Source organism: Epinephelus moara, chromosome 23, assembly GCF_006386435.1.
Source record: "Epinephelus moara isolate mb chromosome 23, YSFRI_EMoa_1.0, whole genome shotgun sequence".
Lineage (NCBI taxonomy): Eukaryota > Metazoa > Chordata > Actinopteri > Perciformes > Serranidae > Epinephelus > Epinephelus moara.
The window spans coordinates 9,981,370-10,002,585 of NC_065528.1; the positions used below are offsets into that span (position 1 = coordinate 9,981,370).

Here is a 21,216-nt window from a genome sequence, read left to right on the forward strand (position 1 = left end):
CACTATTGGCGATGGTACTACTGTTCTTTCAATAAAGCAATCCTAGTATCAAATTCACAAAAACTCTGTCTGAATACATTGCTCTTCTTAATGGGTTCAGTTGACTATTTAATCTGCAATTTCCTATGACCTGTATCCCAAACACACACCATGTGAAACTGTACGTGGGCAACTGTGCGCTCAATGGGTATGGACTAGTTTTTCTATGTTTTTGTAATTTTTCAAGAAGAAATGAACTAATCCAATGTCAGTTTTTTTCTCTGCAAACTGAGTATCTTTGAGTTTTGGACTGTTGATTGGACACAAGAAGATGTGAAGATTTCACCATGCGCTCTAGGAAAATGTGGTGGGAAATTTTTTGCCTTTTTATAGACCAAAAACAGTAAACAATTAATCACGACATGAATAGATAATAAAATAATAAATTGCAGCCGCAATATAAAATTTAAATGCCACTCTTTTTGTGCCTTCTTCAGTCAGCATCATGTATTACTGTTGTATGAATAGGATAACAATATATTAACTTAGAATACATAGAAATTACTGATGAAAACTTGATGACAAACCGGCAAAATGCTGTCCAAAAAAATCTATATATTTAAATGAAACACCCCTCATTATTTTGTGTATGTCTACAGATTACTATTCGATTAATAATGTCAACTTTATTTATATGTCAATGACAACTTCCTGTCACCTTGCTCCACTGTACATCATTTTCTAAGCAATGCATAATTTATTGAATGATCAGCTTTAGTTTTTGTCTCAGCCTTTCTGAACAGGCATGTTGTTTTCATATGCTTTGTGAAATGTATCCAGCTGTGATATGGAAATGCAAAGACTTTATCCAACACGCAGATCACACAATGCGGCCCTTCACACCCATTAACAGAGCAACACTGCCCTCTGCTGGACATGAAATGTTCAGGGATTAGAGACAGAATGCCTTTAGGTTGGATGCTTACTAAAAAGGGATGTGTTATTTCTTGTTGTAAGTAGGTGGCGCTATAAGAATAATGAAATACTGACATGTAGATCTGTTTAGGCTTGACCACTCATGCAACTTGTGATATCTGCCATTAACCAGGCCCATATCAGATGTAAATTTTCACCAGTTAACATGTATGTGCCAAAGTTAGGTGAGTTTTTGAGCACCTTTACCTTTAGCCCCTTAAAAATGTGATTCATTCGGGGAAAAAAATAAGAATAAGCAATTCTGGGGAATTAAGAGTCCACCTAGAGAGAGTGGGCCCTAAAGCAATGTGTGGAGGGTGGAGAATGGGTCCTTATGAGTGATTGCCAATAGCATATTTAACAAAATGATATGCTTATTCTATGACAGTGACTTGCGGCATCAGGAATTAACAAAAAGGGTGTCCTTAAACGTCGGCATGATACGCAGCCGGTTGCTGTCATACTTAAATGGCGCCCAGTGGCGTCACGGGGCAACACGGTGGGACAACCACCCAACCCTAACCCTAACCCCTAACCCCTAACCCCTAACCCTAACCCAACAAACCAGTTTTCACCTGAGAGAGCTGTGTTTGCATCCCATAAATTCTAAAGCCACACCCTGTTCTTTTTTCCTAAACCCAACCATGTGTTTGTTGTTGAAGCAAAAAAAAAAGTCTATTTGTTGCGTTGTACTGTATGTAAACGTTACATTTCCAGTAAAAACAGAAGAGTATCTTGAAGGGAGACAATGCATGTAACAGGCAGAACTTGACACGCCGTCCTAGAACATCAACAACCAACGCAAGCAGGGTACCTTGCACATCATATGTGGACGTGGAAACCAAACGTCAATATATGACAAGGTTGGAGGAGACAATATGTGCATGACAGTGTGCACCAGGGCCCATCATAAGAGCGTGCACTGGGGCCCATCGTCACTACCTTACTCCACTGCTGTAGCAGCAAAACTCCCCCTGAGTGTACAGGTTTGAGCAAGGGTGTGTTTTAGTGCGCATTAATTCAACCTTTCATTTGTAAGGTCAAGAATGTGTTATTTCTTCTCTTTGTAATTACACAGACTCATGTTACAAAAAATGGTGACATAAAATGCAAATAAAAAATAAACCTTGATATAGTATGACAATTTATTCTGCCTGTTTTAGCTACATAATTCACTCACACAAAAAGACAAAAAAAGGAAATCAGGCCCAAACTACTCATCTTTTTTAAATGAAGAAATTAAAGAATTGAGAATACTGCTTAAGATGAACAAAAGCACTTATTTCTTGTTATATTGTACCAATCTTGCATTTATTCCTATCAATTGTGCTGAGTCATCCCTCCCCTCTGTAGCCTGTCTGTCAATAGATTATTTTCATAGACTGGATCCATGAGGACAAGACACTAATCAAACCCAGATGGCCTTTTTCTATTATCTTTAAACCCCACCCCTCTCTCACTGACTTGGACATAAGGGACTGCCTCCTCTCTGAGAGCAGTGTTGTAGGAGTCTGCTTGCACGAACGTCTGCCTGTTGATTTATCCTGCAGAAACAGCAACAGAGGATCCAACATGATACCTTCAGTTACACTCAACAATGGGGCAAAGATGCCTATTGTGGGTCTAGGAACGTGGAGGGTAAGGCTGAACATTTTCTAACAAACTTCTAACAGATGAGGTTTAGAAAACAAATGGAGGCATGGACTTGACACTTAGTCTCTACTACTTTTCTCTCAGTAACATTCCAGGGGTTCTATGGTCTGTATTATCTCTACTGTCAAGTTATTAATCCACTGCCTTGTCAGTAATTAACCTCAGTCTGTGAAATTAACAGAAGGATAATCAAAGGGAAAACATAAACATTTGGTGGTTTATGGACTGCCTTTATTGTCATTGCACATTATGCAATGCAATTTTCCTGCAGCTCCTGCTACAGTACACACATACACGCACGCTTACGCCCACACATACACACACCAATCATACAGATAAAGTACTAGTGATACCAGCAAGGACAACATGCCCTTTACATTCATTTCTTATCATTTTAAATTTTCTAGTCCTTCTATAATACAAGGCCAGACACAAAGGACTGTAACTGCCACAGCTGTCACCAACACGTATTTTACTCAGTATTATTGATGCTGGTCTGTATCTGCAATTCCACTGTTTTTGTATCACCCTACCTCTGTAGGCAGACCCAGGAAAGGTCACTGAGGCTGTTAAGGTGGCCATAAGTGCTGGTTATAGGCACATTGATGGCGCTTACGTGTACCAGAATGAAAAAGAAGTTGGAGCTGGGATTCACGCCATGATTGACCAAGCAGTGGTAAAGAGGGAGGATCTATTCATTGTCAGTAAGGTATGGTATAACAGCAGAAGGAAATATACACACATAGGCTTTTAAATGCTGCGAACCTTGATCTTTTAGTGCATTGGTTTTCTTCGTCAGCTGGGTCAGGGGATGATAAGGTTATAAAACACAAGGGGCCATATTCACAAAGACTTGCTCCTAGTGACAAAATTCTGAGAACATTTTTAACTTCTGACATTTTCCAAGAGTTTCCACTTAAAGTTAAGACTAGATCCTGTTAAAGACAAAGGTTATTCACAAAGTGTCTTAGCCCTTAAAAGAACTTCTAAGGTGAAATACTGTTCGGAGCAGGGAGGAGGACTTTTAAGAGGCTAAAGAGTGAGGAAAGACAAGAATGTAGGAAAAACATCCTCCAAATGCTGGATGACAGTGAGTAAATGAAATGTTGCAAATTAGATCTTGCAGGGATGTTTGTGGTCGATCTCATTAGAGATGCGCTCACGTCTACTATTCAATGCAATAACGACATAACCCCAGAAATAAGGTGATGACAACACTAAGATATTTGGCAACTGGAAAAATGCAACAGTGCAGCAGTGATGACTTTGGTCTGTCTTCACCCTCCATTAGCAGAATGATCACACCACCAGTTACAGCACTTTCCCAGTGCCAACAAAAGGTCAACTAATCACATCTGTTAGAAGAATCTGTCAACCCTAGTAATGAGGTCAACCACAATTCCTCACTGAGATCAGAGTGTCTGTCCCCTAGTTGCTTAGAGTTGCTCTGAGAATTTTCCTAAATCACTTCTAAGCTAGGACTCCTAGGTAGAAACTTTTAGGCTAAGTTAGGAGGTCTCAGAGTATTTTTGGAAGGTTTGTGAATACAGCCTAAGGTCTAACTTGTGCAAAGACATAAAAGCATGTAGAAATCCTTGATAATCCTTGGGTCTTCTCCCTTGTAACACTGACATTTTCTTCACTACTCTTCAATGTGACCCACATGCTGAAATCACACTGGCAGGTACAGTATATTTCTTGTGTTTTTATAGTTGTGGTGCACCTTCCATCTTCCATCTCTGGTGAGAGGAGCCTGTGAGAAGACGCTTAGTGACCTGAAATTGGATTACGTGGACCTTTACCTCATGCATTTCCCTATGGGAGCCAAGGTTTGGATTACACTGCAGCCTGTCTGTTGGTAAAACCACTATCATCAAGTGTTCTGGTCAAGCTCAACCTTTAGCCTTTTTCTCCAATGTGTTGGTCTAAGCAACCCAGAGAACTATGCAACCATTAAAGTTTTGCTTTTCAATTTTTTTCCTTGCTTAATAGGGTTTCTTGATGAGCTAATACATTTTATTATCAGAAATTAAAATGAAAAACATTTCATCCAACTTCATGTTTCATTTTTTTTAACCAATGCAGCCAGGGGATGAGATGTTTCCATGTGATGAGAATAACCAGCTCATTTCTGATGGCAGCAACTTTTTGGACACCTGGGAGGTAATTTAAGAGACTCAGTGCAGTTACATATATTAAGCAAGGACTAACACACTGATAGTCCAACTGACTGCTATATGGACAAAGAAATATTTTGCAAAATGAGGTGCATCAGTGACAACAATGTGGAATTTGTCTCAAAAGGCTATGGAAAAGCTAGTGGATGCTGGTTTGGTCAAGGCTATCGGCATCTCCAACTTCAACAAAGACCAGATTGAAGCCCTACTCAACAAGCCAGGCCTCAAGTACAAGCCTGCCAACCACCAGGTACACTAAAACACCTGTTTACCTAAGAGATAACACATTTCACCTGATAACTGTAGGGACCAGCTGCTATTTGAACTGACACATACAGACTTTTACGTTTATTTTACTAAAACCAGGAGCACCAGAAAAGACTCAAATTCTGGGCATGATAATGTCATCATTTACCAAATCTTGGGTTTTACATGTCCGCATAGATACATAGTAACTCGAGTTTTAAGAAGTCTTACCCTAGAGGACATTTTTTAAAAATCTCTGTTTTAGTGACCTAACTTTTTTGCATGTGGACACAAGGCCAAAACATAGAGGAAAGTATCCGCTTACAAAAGTATCTGTTGACGTATAGACTGGGCCTTAAAAAGATTTAAATCTAACTTGCCTAAGCCTGTAGGAACCCTGGAAACAAGACTTTAATTCTGCTCACAATGTAGCAAGAAGAAAATAAAAGCTAAAGCATTTGTGTGTTTCTCCAGATTGAGTGCCACCCGTACCTGACCCAGGAAAAGCTGATCAACTACTGCCACTCAAAGGGCATCTCAGTGACAGCTTACAGCCCCCTGGGCTCCCCTGACAGACCCTGGTAAGAGGCAATGTCACCTAATATACACAGCTCTCACACAAAACAAAATGTCATTAAGATATGTGTCACTCATTCTTTTCTGTTCCTATTTACAAAAGGGTGACATCTGATGATCCCTCGCTGCTGGAGGAACCTAAGATCAAGGCTATTGCTAACAAGTACAACAAGACTGCAGCACAGGTAAAAAAGTAAAAAGTTCATCTTTCCCCTTTTGTTGGAGAAATAAAGCCATAAAACATTTTGTATTATGAGGGATTGGGTCAGTATATCAGGTCCTGCTCTTAACTGGTTAAAATCCTTTTTGTCTAACATTACTTGTGGAGTGCCACAAGGTTCTATTTTGGGTCCAGTTCTCTTTTCACTCTACATGCTTCCATTGGGTCACACACTGCAAAAACATAACGTGTCTTATCTCTGGTATACCGATGAAACCCAGCTGTACATACCCATCATTCCTAATGACTGCAATAGCCTCACTCACAAAACCCGTGAGCCACCCAAAATATTATCAGAGAGTGGATGCATCAAAACCAGCTGCAGCTTAACCATGACAAAAGATAGGTTTTACTAATAAGTCCACACCATGCAACTGAAGTCCTAAAAGATACAATCATCTACATCTGAATCCACTTTTAAAAAACACCTAAAAACACATTTTTTAGGGTGGCATTTCTATAGGGTCAAAGATGTTAAGTGTCTTTATATGAATACATGTGTTTTTTTGCATATGTCTGCTAAAGCTTCTGCACAGAGCATGTGTGTATATGGGTATATTTAGCTACGTGCCTTTTTGTGTGGATGCATGTACATATTTATACACATTTATTTGTTTTTAATCACTTTGTTTTACCCCTTTATTATTTGCAGATACGTCATTGCTTGTACTCTTGCTTAATTTAACCGCTTGTATTGTCTTATGAAGCACTTTGTAGCATCTATATGTGTGCTATATAAATAAAGTTATTATTATTATCATTATTATTATTATTATTATTATTATTATTATTAATTGTTGAATGCAAAGCTAAGTTTGGTAAGAAAACATTCATAATGAACTTTAACATGTATTTTATCCTCTATGAAAGCAAAGCATGTACAATGAGCATATACATATAGTGGACAGATATTGTATTGTAGTGGTATTTGTATGTGTTTCAGTCAGTGGGTGCACACCAGTATCACCGGAAACTCCTCAGAATGGACACTGCTTTGTTTAAAATTGTGTAATGCTTCATTGCAAAAGTTAACTAACAGAAGTCAGCAAGCTGTTACATGGTGGATGGAAAGGTTTGTTACACAACTCTAACTGTGGGAAAATAAACCGCACAGTAACTTGTGGTGATCCACCAAAAATGTGGTCATGCAAAGATGTTCAGGGAGATGCCTGAAGAATGCTGTTTTCCCAACAGGTTCTCATCAGATTCCACATCCAGAGGAACGTGATCGTCATAGCCAAGTCAGCAACACCCCATCGGATCAAGGAAAATTTCCAGGTATACTATTATCATTTATTAACCTGTCCTACTTATCTAGTGTATTTATACAGGACCAGTTTCAGATATTGATTTAGGAAAAATAAGTTGAGGTCCAGTCAAAGGTCCAAGTCTGTTTTGTTAGAGAAACTTAAATTTTGAAAAATATTCAGCTTGTGTGCCTCATACTTCTGATGCAACATTAATTATTTTTTTCTTTTTCCTTCAGTTGTTTGACTTTGAGTTGAGTGAAGACGACATGAAGACCATGCTGACGGGCTTCACAGAGAGGAGAGCATTCTTACTACAGTGGTGAGTAGACAGGGAGACAAACACAGTGACACGACAATAACAGGCATAAGCATATCTAAGGGACTGTTCATTACTTATGAGGGGGGAGGGGGTGGTGCAAAAATGGGAGGAGTGTCTTCTTTTTTTTTTAAGCACTTGGAAGGGACTTATGTTTTTTTGTTTTGGCTTAGCATACAAATTTAGATGGTTGTATTTTGTATTTTTTTTTTCCATCGATTTTTCAAGAAAACATGCCCTCCAAACCCGCAGGCCATGTTTTTGGCAAAATTACAACATTTTTCATAGCCAGAAACTGTAAAAGCAGAAATTATCGTTGTTGTTTTTTTTTTTAATGTCAGACAATCCTTGGACACATCACGTGCAACAAACACTTCTGTCAGGAAAACAAACAAAAAAAACAAAAAAAAAATCTGACTCTATAATAGTAATATTTCAGCAAAACACTTATCCTACATCTCATTTAAAATCTGGCCATAAATAAACAGTCTGCACTAACTAACTTCAACTTTTAACATTTAATCTTAAACATGAAGGTGTAAGTTTTAAAAATACAGCAACTAATTTATGGTGGAGGGACAGTCATGCATTTTCCACTAGTCACACAGGAAGGCTCAAGGAAAAATATTTGTAGCCTTGTGGAGGGTTGGAAAAAAAAAAAGACAAAAACAAAAACAAAGTCCCACCACAGCCACCCCGTACTCCAATAAGTAAAGAACAGTCCCTAAATGAATTCTTGTAGGCCACAGACTAGGTACTGGGCTTGTTATCCTTAGCATCAAACCTCAAGTAATGTGTGTCCATCTTCTTTTCTCTACAGGGCCTCGACACACAAAGACTTCCCCCTGAATACTGAATATTAGCTCATCAGAACATGCTGCACCATTTCTGCCTTGCACCAACGATTCAGTTTTCTTTTAATAGAATTTACATAGTCCTATCAAACTACTCCATGACCAATGTGACAGCTGAATTATTATGTTACTAAACTTGTGCTGGACTAATTTTCATATAATACTCACCACTGGAATAATAAATTCAGTGAATGTACTGGTGATATACTTGTATAGAGTACAACAGTGATTGTAAAATAAATGTGTGGGGTAATACCTGACAAAAGGTAAATGACATTAACTGTGGGTGACAGAGATTGAACATGATCACTATGAATGCTATGTAGGTACTGAAGTAAGACAACAAAGAAGATGAGAGGTCAAGTACAGAGATGTTAAGGTAGATTTCAGTGGTGTGATGTAACGAAGTAAAAATGCCCAGACGGGCTTCTCTGGAGATACTGGCTATATATATACAAGAGATGCTCACAGTGACTCTATCATCTAAGGAATCTTAGTGGCCTCAGTGTTAGTAAGCAGATTTTAGAATTAGTGTACAAAACCGTGGTTGAGAGTGTTTTACCTTTTCACCTTCCTGCCTGGTACGGTCGTTTTAACTGTACATCTAAGAATAAACTCTCTGGGATTGTGACAATGGTAGGTGAAATAGTTGGCAAGCCACAAAAGCCCTTGACGCAACTCTTTACAGAAAGGAAAAGGACAAAAGTGAGAAGTATCTAGGCAGATTGCTCTCATGCTCTCTTCAGCCAGTTTGAGCTCTTGAGCTCCAGGAGGCGCTATAGAGTACCCCTGGCAACTACAACTGTATTTAAGAAGTCCCTCATCTGAAGTGCCATCAGTATTCTTAACTCAACAAAGTGACTGATGAGTTTCAAACCACAGACAATGATATGAGCTGATTTAATATGTTAAGTGTTTTCTAATGACCTTGTATGTTTGTTTTACTCGTCTTGAAGCTTGTTTGCTTTTTATTAAGTTGTCTCTTGTGTCTGGCGAGCTGAAGACAAATTTCCAACCTGGTGGACAATAAAGATATATTCTACTCTACTACTTAGTTTTTTGGGGGGAGTATCTGTACTTTGCTTGAGTTTTTATACTTCTGACAACTTTCACTTTTACTCCAGTACATCTCCCCTAAGCATCATAGTGACTTACTACAAAATAGGGAAGGAAGGGAGGACAGAAGGAGGGATTGATGGATGAATAAATGAAGGAATGGGAAGAAGGAAAAACTGGAATTTGTTCTCTAAATCCTTTAAGTTGTGAATACCCAATTTCATCTCAAGTGTAATGTAACCTCCATTTTGTAGGTGGTGTACATGTAAAGAAGAAACCATTGTAGCCTCCAGTATCCGTGTGAATATGTTTTGTTAGTATGCTTCTGCTAAGCCTGGATGCACCAATTCTCATCTATCATTCTAAGATTGGAGACTTGAGTCCCACAGTAGAGCGAGTAAGGATTCCAGGAGATAGAGACTTGTGAGAGGTAACTGCACGGTGACTGCTCCATTTTTAAGGTGTACGTTAAGAAGAAATAAACTTCGTAACCCTCAGAATTCTGACTGCTTTTTCTTTTTTTATTACCAGCATTTACTTGTACTTTTAATTTAAATACATAGGCACATTTAACATCGTAAAATAAGCTTTAGAAAAGAACAGTACTGCCTAAAAAATAGGTATGCTGCTCCAATTTGGTGCATAAGATAAATAATATAAATGTATAGAATGTTTAAAAAAGGTGAGTGTAATGAAAGAAAGAAATAACATTACAAAACCACACTGCACATGGTTAAGTGGAAGAAATATATGCTATTAATACAATATTGCACATATGAGTCTCTCAGTGCTTATTTGGGTTGATTGTGCTCATGGCCTTTGGGAAGAATTTGCCTCTGAATCCGGAAGTGTGTGTTTTGACAGACGTATAGCACATGTCAGAGGGCAACAGTTCAAACAGATGGTGACCAGGATGTGTGGAGTCCTTGATGATATCAGTGGGGGGGAGCAAAGAGCCACTGAACTCATGCACACCGTCATCTTACTTGCCATGCTCTGCCATCTTACTTTTTACACTTAAGTACAGCAAATAGGACCCCAGGTAGACTCCAGACATATTCGTGTGCTTGTAATGGGGATCCATGAATAAATAATAAATATCTTTAAAACTTTTACTCAAGTAATATTCTAACTGGTGACTTTAACTTCTACCAAGGTGTGGCTCTCTGGTACTTCATGCACCACTGGTACATTTTTACTACACTGTACAAAATAGGCACAAAAATCTGTTTGGGAGTAACACCCAACATGAGGCACATCGCACCAACCAGATTATGACATAGAAACCAGAACAATTGGGGTTGGGTGTGGTTAGCAAACGTAATAAAACCCTGCATGTTATTACTAGTTCCCTTTGGTGATGCATTTGTACTGACTAACCCCTGTACTTATGCTGCTTTTAAAGTGTATGTGAAGTACTTTAAATTGCCTTTCTTGATGAAATGTGTTCAATAAATACACTGCAAATATATTGTTTGTGACAATGAAAACAGTTCACCACAGCATAACTACCTGACTTATTATTGACATTTTTTTTGGTTACATATTTTCTCTAAGATAAAGCTGGCACAGGCTGTTTTATTTTGGTGTCACTGGGCAAAAATTCCATAACCTTTGAGCATATGGTAATGGTGGTGGTTTGAGGAAAAACTCTGCACCTACTCTTGGCTGTGTTTTCAAGCATTAGAAAATCTAGGCCCTGACAGGAGATTTTGGATGGTGAAAGCCTGATTCAATGGTAGAAAATCCTTCAGGGGGAGTTGCCCTAGCATTGGCGACAACTGTCTACACTGCAAAGCACCCAAAAACAGAAAAACGGACTCATCAAAAAGAGAGTCTAAAAGACAGTCTGACAATATGTGCAATAAAACACCAGAAGTGTTTCAGAGATGGAGAGAAAATGTTGCTAACAGTTTAGCCATCTGCTTACCATAGCCAAAGGCTCTTGGCTGTGGCAAATCCACGTTCATGTAGCTAGCTAAAGCGTCAAATCACAATATATCCTCTCAAAGGGATTTGCAGGCCCTCAAGTTTGCAAAGAATACAGGACGGTTCATATAGAATTGCCACTTCTTTATAAGCAGCATCACAGTCACAATGGGGATGATTACAATGTATGACTAGTACTAATACAGGTTATATATGAAGCAGAAAGTGGAGAGCAGTATTTTTTTTTGCCTTCTCCAGAAACTCCAGTTTTCAGTCAGTCCTCCTGCCCCCCCAGAACTGAACACTAGCTTTGTCCTCAGACCTTTATGCTGACTCTGTTTGTTTAGCCTTTGTCTTTTAGCCTCAGTGTCCTGCCTTCCAGGAGGGTCATATAAACTAATTGCTGTTATTATGCTACTATTAATAACTGATTAGACTCTAGCCGTCAAAGATCACCGTGACCTCGTCTGTCTCATTCTTGTTAACACGAAATCACAGAAACACCTTGAATTTTGTTAGATTTGGCACAAACATCCACGTGGACTCAGCGATGAACTGATTAGATTTTCGTTGTCTATGGACATTACTGGAGAATTCATGCACTCATGTATGTCATTGCGGTTTTATTACCCTCTTTCTGTTTACCCTTCCTCCTTGCCATAAACACGGACACTCTCACCTACATCACAGAACTCACGGGTTCAGTTGAGGGCACCTTTGGCTAGTGTTTGTTAATGTGACTACAGCAACGTGTTATTTTGAGATGTGTTCAGACGCGTACACAGATAGAACCACATGTAAACATTATTTCAAGTTGAGTTTTAGTTTATAAAGACACAAGGAAGCAGGAAAGCAGTTTGGCGCCTGTCTCCGTTCGCACTGGGCAGTTGGTGAACCTGAATCCACCAGAGAGCTGAAGGGAGTGAGTTGACGTGCTTTTCCTTCAACAACTAGCGCACATGGTTACATTTTGCAAATGCATGCACATGGTTGTGTTTAGGAAACAAAAGCACGTTGTTGCACTTAGGGAAAAAATGACAGGGTTTGGCTTTACGGTCATACAGGAAGTAAACACCTGCCTCCCGGGTAAAAGTCGGTGGTTGTTGGACCATTTATTCATCAGATTAAGTGATCTGATGACGGTCTGATGACAGAATTTACTTACTAAGTTTAGTGCAAGTGATAGGACAGGGATAGTGTAGGGATTCTCTGAATCACTGACTTAGTTTAATCTTCAGGCAGCTAGCCAACTGCAGTGCTGTCTTGATCATCCTGATCCTTGTCTTGTGCTGACAAGTAGGGTTTAACATTTAATCATTGACTTGCAATTATGTGGAATGTAATGAGCAATGATTAATGCATTACTTTTTGAAGTTATGACCCCAACACTGCCTTTAGCACATGAAGCCAAAGTGTTCTTCTGTCACCTGTTACTCATAATACTGCATGTCATTACCTTACTTTTAAACAGTAACTAGCAGGATACTCAAAGCTACTAGTTCCTTAACTACAAGTCAAAACGGGGCATTAGATGTCACAGTACATTTAATTATGGCTGGTTATGTCTGTGTAAGCAGACCTGTATGTTACGTAGACACATTTGAAGGCCACAGCATTCAATTCATCCATTCCTTTAGTATCACTATTAGGTTTTCTGCCCCCTAGTGGTCACTATGGAGCACAGACTTTCACTTTGCCTGAGTGGTCTCTTCTCAGCTGTTTAATAAACTTGCAGCAAATCATTTTATTTTCTCTAACACTTTATTGCAATGCTTAACAAAAAAGCTCACATGGGAAGTGAAAGGGACTATTTCTTAACAGGGTCAATACACATGATGGAAAAAGTGCTATTTATGACTCACGAGTAATAACAGGAAGTGCTTGAATATGGCACACGTTTAGGTTCTTCAGTAACTTTTGATGCCACACTGACCACACAGTAAACAAGTAGAATTCACCCTACACCAAATGTCAGTGAAAAAAGCACAGGCTGACAGAACAGAAAATGAAAATGTAACTAAAAGATACTCATCTATACTAGTGCAAACTCATACTCACAATGGCCCAAATTTGTATCAAATGAGCATCTAACGTTTGATATATGAGTCTTAGGAGTGTGCGTACAACTCGTTACCAGTTTTTGTCAAAACAATACAGGTAACTAAAGAAGTCAGTGTCTCTCCTGAGAAATGTAACATGAAAATAAAAATCTGATGCAAGGCCACACTAATTTTACAAACTGCTCTAAAGAACAGGAAAGCAAGCAGCCTAGAAGGTAGAGAAGCAAACTCCGACTCCCACTGTAAAGCTGTGGAATATGTGCATTATTTTTCATTTCAGAATTCAGCGTTGAATGGATAGTCCTTGTGCTTTGTGCTCCTGCAGAGAAGGAGAAAAAGGAAAATTTAAAAAAAGTTACCCGACACCTTTTTCACAAAGTTACAAAAAGAAAAAAACACAATGATTTATGCCCTCACCATTGCATGGGACAGACTCTCCAGTTCCTGTTAAATCCTAATATAGTCTTCATTTCCTCCTCACTTAGTTCAAAGTCAAACACCTGCAGCCAAAACAGTATGTAAGTGAGGCACACTGAGGGCTTATCCTGGAAAATATCTCAACAATTTCTGAGTTAATTACCTGGAAATTCTCCTGAATGCGCTGAGGTGTGATCGACTTGGGGATCACGACCACCTTCCTCTGGATATGGAGGCGAATGAGGACCTGGCAGGGAAGGAGAAAGGATATTAACATGTAAATGTGATCAGAGGTCATTAGTGAGGGCCATGTGCATGTATTTGCACATTCTTCTTTAAGAGAAAATTGTGTGTGAACAAAGATTATTAAAAGGGACAGTTCACCCCAAAATCAAAAATAGATCTTTTTCCTCTTATCCGCAGAGCTGTGTATCAATCTAGATTGTTTTGGTGTGAGTTGAGTGTTGGAGATATCAGCGTAGAGATGTCTGCCTTCTAATATAATGGAACTAGATGGCACTCAGTTTGTGGCCTGTACTTAATGTAATCCACAGACCTTGTTGTGAGCAGTTTCATGTAGGAACTATTTTCTTTCTACTGAAGTACACCCACTCACTGTATCACTGCACAAAGGGAACTGAGCATCTACTCATGGACAAGAGGCTTGTAACAGTTTGAGATGTAAACATTAAAGGTGGCACTTTGAGCACCACATACTGAGTGCCATCTAGTTCCATTATATTGAAGAGAAGGCAGACATCTCTACGGCTGATATCTTCAACACTGCAACTCACACCAAAACAATCTAGACTGATAAACAGCACTATAGGTGAGAGGCAAAACATATTTTTGATTTAGGAGTGAACTGTCCCTTTAAAGCCTTACTTGGTTCAGTTTCATTCTTTATTTGTAAGAACCAGTGTTGTACCTGGGCAGGTGTCTTCTTGTGCTTCTCAGCAATGGCTTTAATGTTTGGATCTTCCAGCAGTGAGGGGTCCTCAGGTTTAGCCCTGCAATTTAAATACATCCTCCAGTATTATCTACAGTAGCCCATAAAGGACAAAACAAACACTGGCTCTGGATATGGCCGTTTGCTGTTTTCACAGCAGCCGCCATAGTTAATAGCCAACGCACGACAAGAGCATCGGAAAAACTGTTTTTTTCCCCTCTTTTTTTATATGAACCTGCTTCATTCAGTATGTCTATTGGTTTAAATCACCAGGTCCATTTGTTTTCAGAGGAAGAGACTTCTGTGGATAATTCGACTCCTTAACATCTGGATGAAGTTATCAAAGTAAAATGAGCACACATTAACAGTTGCTAGGCTGGCAGCCACCTCTGACATGCCAAACAGCATCGGAGAAAGACAGATTTTAATATTAAACTGCTTTGTTCTATGTTGCTACTGGTTTAAACCAACAGGTCTGTTTGTTTTGGTGAGTAAGATACCACCGCAGATCATTCCGCTCCTGGTAAAAACCTCCAGCACAATGAACACAGAAGGAATTCTCATCAGGAGAAGGTTCAGCTGGTTGTAATTTCACTGTAAGATGCCTTTAAACCTCCCTAGATCTCACACTGTCCCTTTAATGTCTAAATCAGGCCAAAATGTGCCACACACAGACAAATTACATAAACAAAGAGGAACACCAGTCACATGCTGAAACTAACCAAAGGCTTAGTGACATAATACTGAATCAGCATTCAAGCAAGTATGACCCATTTTGTAGCAGCTTGCCTCATGTAATTCTGACACAACTGACCAGGGTCTGTCAGGTGAGCCCAGGGGGCTGTAGGCCGTCACTGTGATGCCCTGAGAGTGGCAGTAGTTGATCAGCTTCTCTTGGGTCAGGTACGGGTGGCACTCAATCTGGTGGAAAACACACACAAGTAAACTTTATACTTTGTTTATGTAACCCAGTTGCATACACACATGGTTTTACAGTGGCACCAAACTGAGCTTCTGTTATGGTCAATGTATTGTCTTGTTGAAAGGGGCACACTCACAATATTTATTTCAAAAAGCGTCCAGTGTGTAGGATTTAGGTAGGTATAATGGGAAAATTGAGTATAAAATTGAGTGTAACAAAATAGGTGTGTTTTCTTAAGTGTATAATCACCTGAAAACAAGAACTGTTGCGTTTTTGTTAATTTAGAATGAGCCGTTTATAATTTCCCTAAATCTTACCCTAGGAATGAGTGAGTACACCATTATCAGTATCTGTACCAGTATCAGTATCTGTATCCGTACCAGTATCTGTATCAGTATATTTACCATTATCTGTATCAGTACCAGTATATTTACCAGTATATGTATCAGTATCTGTTCAACCAACTAAATTATTTGTGTCTGTATCTATACTCGGGAGGGGCAGGACCGGAAGCGGGTGGAGTTTAAAGCGGAAGATTGCGTTTTGAGCCTAAAATTGATCCTGTATCAGCCAAATTCTCAAACTAACTCAGCTGACTTTGGATATTTTCTATAAACAGAGGTAGGAGTGAGCCGATAGAAGAAAACGTAACCATAACCGGTGTAGATTAAAGCAGTAGGAGTCGCCCTGTCACTCAATGGCTGCCTGTGATGATAGCGAGATTGTGTGTGTGAGTGTGCATGACGGCTGGTTGAAAACAGAGCTCCAGCAGTTACATGTATTACGGGATGAGCCACTGCGTGTGTTCGTCTGTGTGTGGCTGGCTTTCTGGCCTACATGAGACATGGCACAGCAGCTACCTAATACGCATTTTGATGGTTCATTTTGGTTCATCAAGAGCACAGATAGACACTTTTTACTCAAGTGATACTCGTGCTTGTTAAAAGTACATTATCTGTGCCACATACTTGTTCCTTTTGAGAATCCGGCTCATCCCTATCTTACACAGTTTCTTTAAACTACACTGTTTAATTTACTCTGATATATCACTTCACTTCATCCTTAATTTTTTGTGATTGCATTGAGCATAAGCCTATAGAGCTTACTGTGCTTATTTGACATCCTTACAAAGGGATGAATTCTCTCTTATTGAATATGACAGTACTTTGTTTTGTGTTTGGTGAGGGAGAATGGTGCTCTAATAAAATACACAAGGCCAGACAAAACAAGACATTGATGGTGAAGGATGGATCTGAAAAACAGCAAAAATATAAGGTCACCACAGCTAATTGGTACAGCCTGAGGGGAAACTGCTGTGGCCCATTATCGATAAACAAGACATTTATTTCTTAGACCTGATAGGAGGAGACAGATGACTCCATTACGGCCCCTTGCCCTTTAAAAAACAATGATCTGGACACGTATCTGTTTTCTTGCTGCTTAGTTGCTTCAACTCAAACATGTTTAAACAGCAGCTGGTCCCTTCTCCTGAGGTGAAAAGTGTTATGTCTTAGGCAAACAGGTGTCTTGGTGTACCTGGTTGTTGGCAGGCTTGTATTTGAGGCCTGGCTTGTTGAGAATGGCTTCAATCTGGTCTTTGTTGAAGTTGGAGACACCGATAGCTTTGACCAAACCAGCATCCACCAGCTCTTCCATCCCCTGTGAAAATTGAGCATGAAAACACACCCTTGGATGAGTTTTGGATTAGAGACTGTAGCTCAACTTATGTGCCCCTGCTATATTCAACCCCTCATTGATCTAAACTCTTGTGCCATCATATTTTTGGCTTACACTAAACCTGTCTAAATATACCCAGCTAAAATCCAACTCTGGCAACTTTCAGTGTATTCTAAAGCTCCCCTTTCTTCCCGACTTCCTCAAAAATATTGCTCATAAACAATTACCACATGACATGACAAGATGTGGGCTTAAAAAACATTGGCTGTGGTTTAAAAATCACAACACAGCTTTGTTATGCTACTTTCCAGCAAGTTTTACCTGTGTGAAGCTGACATCTGATACAAGTGAGTGCTTTGTCTGTTCAGCTCACCTCCCATGTCTCCAAGAAGTGAGTGTCGTCACTGATAGTCTCTCCTGCGCTGTCCAAAGGAAAATTCTCACCGCCAGCCTGTAACATGACAAAGGGAATAATAGCCTATAGGTTTACACGTTACAATATGGAGACTGTGCTGACAGAGTACACCTGAAACCCTAAGCACAGAAAACATATCAGACAATCATTACTGACAAGACAAATAGTGTTCCTACCTTGAAACCCATGGGCCAGTGAACTAGATATAGATCTAGGTAGTCCATTCTAAGATCACTAAGAGTCTTCTCACAGCCTTTCCTCACCATGGACTTCTCATGGAAAGTGCACCACAGCTATAAATAAAAGGAAAGTCAATGAACCAGCATGCATGTTCAGGAAGCCAGCTCTAAAGGTTTACATATAGTAAATAAAAAAGAAATAATAATACAGACATGCTTATGTACATTACGCACTCACAACTCACCTTGCTAACAATGAAAAGATCCTCTCGCTTGACCACGCCATCCTTGATCATGGCCTGAACACCCTCTCCCACCTCGGTCTCATTCAGGTAGATGAACGCTCCATCAATGTGTCTATAACCTGCTGCGATGGCTGCTTTCACCGCCTCCGTGACCTTGCCAGGGGGAGACTGGAACAGACAGGGTTGATATACAAAGTTAAACTGCTGTTAACTAACACTCTTTAATGATTTTGCTATACTGTGCCTTAATAACACAGGGCTAACTACTTACTTATTAGGGGGTCAGTGTACAGAACAGTGTATACCACACACAAACTGCACAAAAATGATGTCTAAAGGGGAGTTTAAGTTCCTCATTTTGTCCCTCAGTTTAGTTATAGGGACTATTTGGTTGGAAAACGGCCATTAGATTAGTTACTTCACACTTTAATGTTGTCCTTAAGGTAATGTGTCCTCTGCATTTCATCTAGCCTTACTGTTTAGAGCAGGTTATAGTCACAGTGCAGCGCCCTGGCACCAAATCCAATTCTTATTTCTTTATATTGGGTTGTCCTTACTGTCAATAAACCAAAGTAAAGTGGTTGTTGAAGCTGTATCACAGCTAATAAAAAGCAAAGCGAGCACTCTAAGGACTATGTTACATAATTGTAGGTATCGACAGCATGTGAATGACGGTAACCTGCACTGCATAACATTAGCTTACAGTCTAATGTAACTTGACCCGGCAGCTTTGCACACGGCGGTCATGTTTCTAGAAACCTGCTGTCGGAGCGCACGAGCCGCGGTTTGAATCACTTATAGTTGTGCTAAGTGAAATTAATACTCAAACCACACTTGTCGAATGAAATGCAACTGATGAATTTCCATTTATAAATCGCCAGGTATGCCGAGGGAAGTTATTTTTAACGATTCATTTGTGTAACAGTTAACTAACAGCCTATTACTGCTTTCGGCTGTGACCTCCTGCTAAGTTAGCTTACTTAACAAGTTCATTTTTAGCCACCGCTAGGTAGGACGACATAGTAGATAAAAAAAATACACGCACCTTCCATGTCCCCAGTCCCACAAGGGGCATTAATGCACCGGTATTCAGCTTCACTGTTGTTGCCATTTCTCCGGTGGACGAGCAGACCCTGAATGTACTCGGATACAGAGTGAATGTGGAGCGCGGCGCGAGCACGTCAGCATCGTGGATCGATTAGTGATGCCTGTTGGTTCATGTTCGTCTGGTCTATCCAGAAACCGACTTTACATCTAGAGGAGGAGAGGACACACAGCTCTGTCTATCAGATTTTATTCATTCATCATGGTGTGTCCCCCATTTGTTACGACCCAGCTCAAGTGGCCATAACAAAAGGGAGACACACCATAATGAACGGTTAACAAAAGATATTTTATTAGAAGCAAATCAGACCAAATTAGACCAAATTAGCAAATAACTAAATGAGACTAACATATGGGGTGTGAATGTCAGTGATATCAGTACTATGTGTGAGTATTAAATGATGGCTGTGGGAGAGTGTGTATGTGTAAGTGTTGGAGAGTGCATCAAAGCAAAGAAACTAAAACATCACCAAACCAGACCAGAGTGGTTGTCTGTAGAGAGAAGCAGAGAGTGAGTGAGTGAGCACAGCTTTTATCACCTTCAGTGCACCGGGCCCAGGTGCAATGAGTTGCAATCAAGGCAGCTTGGGAGAGACAGGCCTGACAAACTCTCACAGCAGACACACCCCTAGATGACACAGGGATCATCACATCACCATGTTCAGTTTTGAACACGTTAAGAACAGGTGCAGAACATTTTGGGGTATTAGTAGTGTTTGTTTTGCTTTCATTTTCACAGGTTTAAGTTAAAGATCTCAGACTTTTTCATGCACTTCATGGATGTATTTCTATTAACTTGGGTCACAAATTTGTTAAAATCTGTGTTAGTGAGTACTTCTCCTTTTCCAAGATAATCCATCCACCTGACAGGTGTGGCATATCAAGATGCTTGCTTACAAGATGATTACTACACAGGTGTGCCTTGGGCTGGCCACACTCTTCCACTCTAAAATGTGCGGTTTGATCACACAACACAATCCCACAGATGTTACAAGTTTTGAGGGAGTGTACTGTTGGCATGCCAGATGCAGGAATATCCACCAGAGCTATTGCCTGTGAACTGAGTGTACATTTCACTACAGTAAGCTATCTCCTATGCTTTTTTTGTGAATTTGGCAGTACATCCAACCAGCCTCACAAATGCAGATCACACCAGCTCAGGAGCTCAACATCCAGTGTCTTTACCATTAAGACTGTAAGATTGTTTGTGTTCACACATCCAACTGGCTCAGATGCAGGTGTGTTGGGAAATATCACTTGAGTCTTTGAATAGAAAATCCCACACACCGCTCTTGCTCAGCTTCACAATTAATTAGTAACACTAACATTTGGTACATGCTAATGCAAAAATCAGAGAAAAAAGTACACAGTCTTTGTTAAAACCTCTTCCAAAAGGGTGCTACAAATGCAGAGGATGTGCTCAAGGAAGTACTTTACTCATGCACACACTGGGAAAAAGTATTTCATCAATGATGTCATCACATGTTCCACCACACATGTAATTTATATGATCAAATGTCCTCGAGGGTTATGCTATGTTGTTAAAATATCATGTGCACTGAAGCAGAGAATGAGTAAACACAAGAGCTCCATAAGGAGAAATGATAGAGATTACCCCGTAGCAGTACATTTCAGAGACATCAAACATAATATCTCAAAGTTCCAGGGCACTGAAAAAGTTACTCTGCCAGAGAGAGGTGGTAACATTGAAGAAATACTTAGCAGAAAAGAAGTGTACTGTATATTTAATATGCACCCTCCCAAAGGATTAAATGATGAGATACCATGACATGTCATGCTATAATGGATATAGGGAACTCAAAAAGACCAATTTATGATACATGGCATAAGAGTATACAATGGTGTACATTTTGAATGATTTATGAAAGCTGCAAGGCAGATGTGTTCATTCAAAAGATCAACATTTTTTGTAAATAATCTTGAAAATAGCCTTTATTGTGTTAGGAGCCCTTTTTAGGTTTTTCCTAGGTATTTCGTGTTTCCTTGTTCTTTTCGT

The 21,216-nt window shown here is 39.7% G+C and overlaps 2 protein-coding genes across 2 annotated transcripts; one reads left to right on the forward strand and one right to left on the reverse strand.

The window, feature by feature from the left end:
• Window positions 1–2,447: 2,447 nt before the first annotated feature.
• LOC126385102 (aldo-keto reductase family 1 member B1-like) lies at window positions 2,448–9,802 on the forward strand. Its single transcript, XM_050036635.1, has 10 exons — window positions 2,448–2,592; window positions 3,149–3,316; window positions 4,320–4,436; window positions 4,693–4,770; window positions 4,912–5,034; window positions 5,505–5,611; window positions 5,710–5,791; window positions 7,021–7,104; window positions 7,313–7,395; window positions 8,213–9,802. Exons 1-10 carry the CDS (start codon window positions 2,527–2,529, stop codon window positions 8,253–8,255), a joined length of 951 nt encoding a protein of 316 aa, XP_049892592.1. The 5' UTR covers window positions 2,448–2,526; the 3' UTR covers window positions 8,256–9,802.
• A 3,171-nt stretch (window positions 9,803–12,973) lies between these two features.
• LOC126384683 (aldo-keto reductase family 1 member B1-like) lies at window positions 12,974–19,334 on the reverse strand. Its single transcript, XM_050035890.1, has 10 exons — window positions 19,141–19,334; window positions 18,096–18,263; window positions 17,848–17,964; window positions 17,630–17,707; window positions 17,116–17,238; window positions 15,472–15,578; window positions 14,637–14,718; window positions 13,872–13,955; window positions 13,709–13,791; window positions 12,974–13,610 (listed from the first exon to the last, which is right to left on the reverse strand). The coding sequence occupies exons 1-10, from the start codon at window positions 19,204–19,206 to the stop codon at window positions 13,568–13,570; spliced, it is 951 nt and encodes a 316-aa protein (XP_049891847.1). The 5' UTR covers window positions 19,207–19,334; the 3' UTR covers window positions 12,974–13,567.
• Between the last annotated feature and the right edge of the window lie 1,882 nt (window positions 19,335–21,216).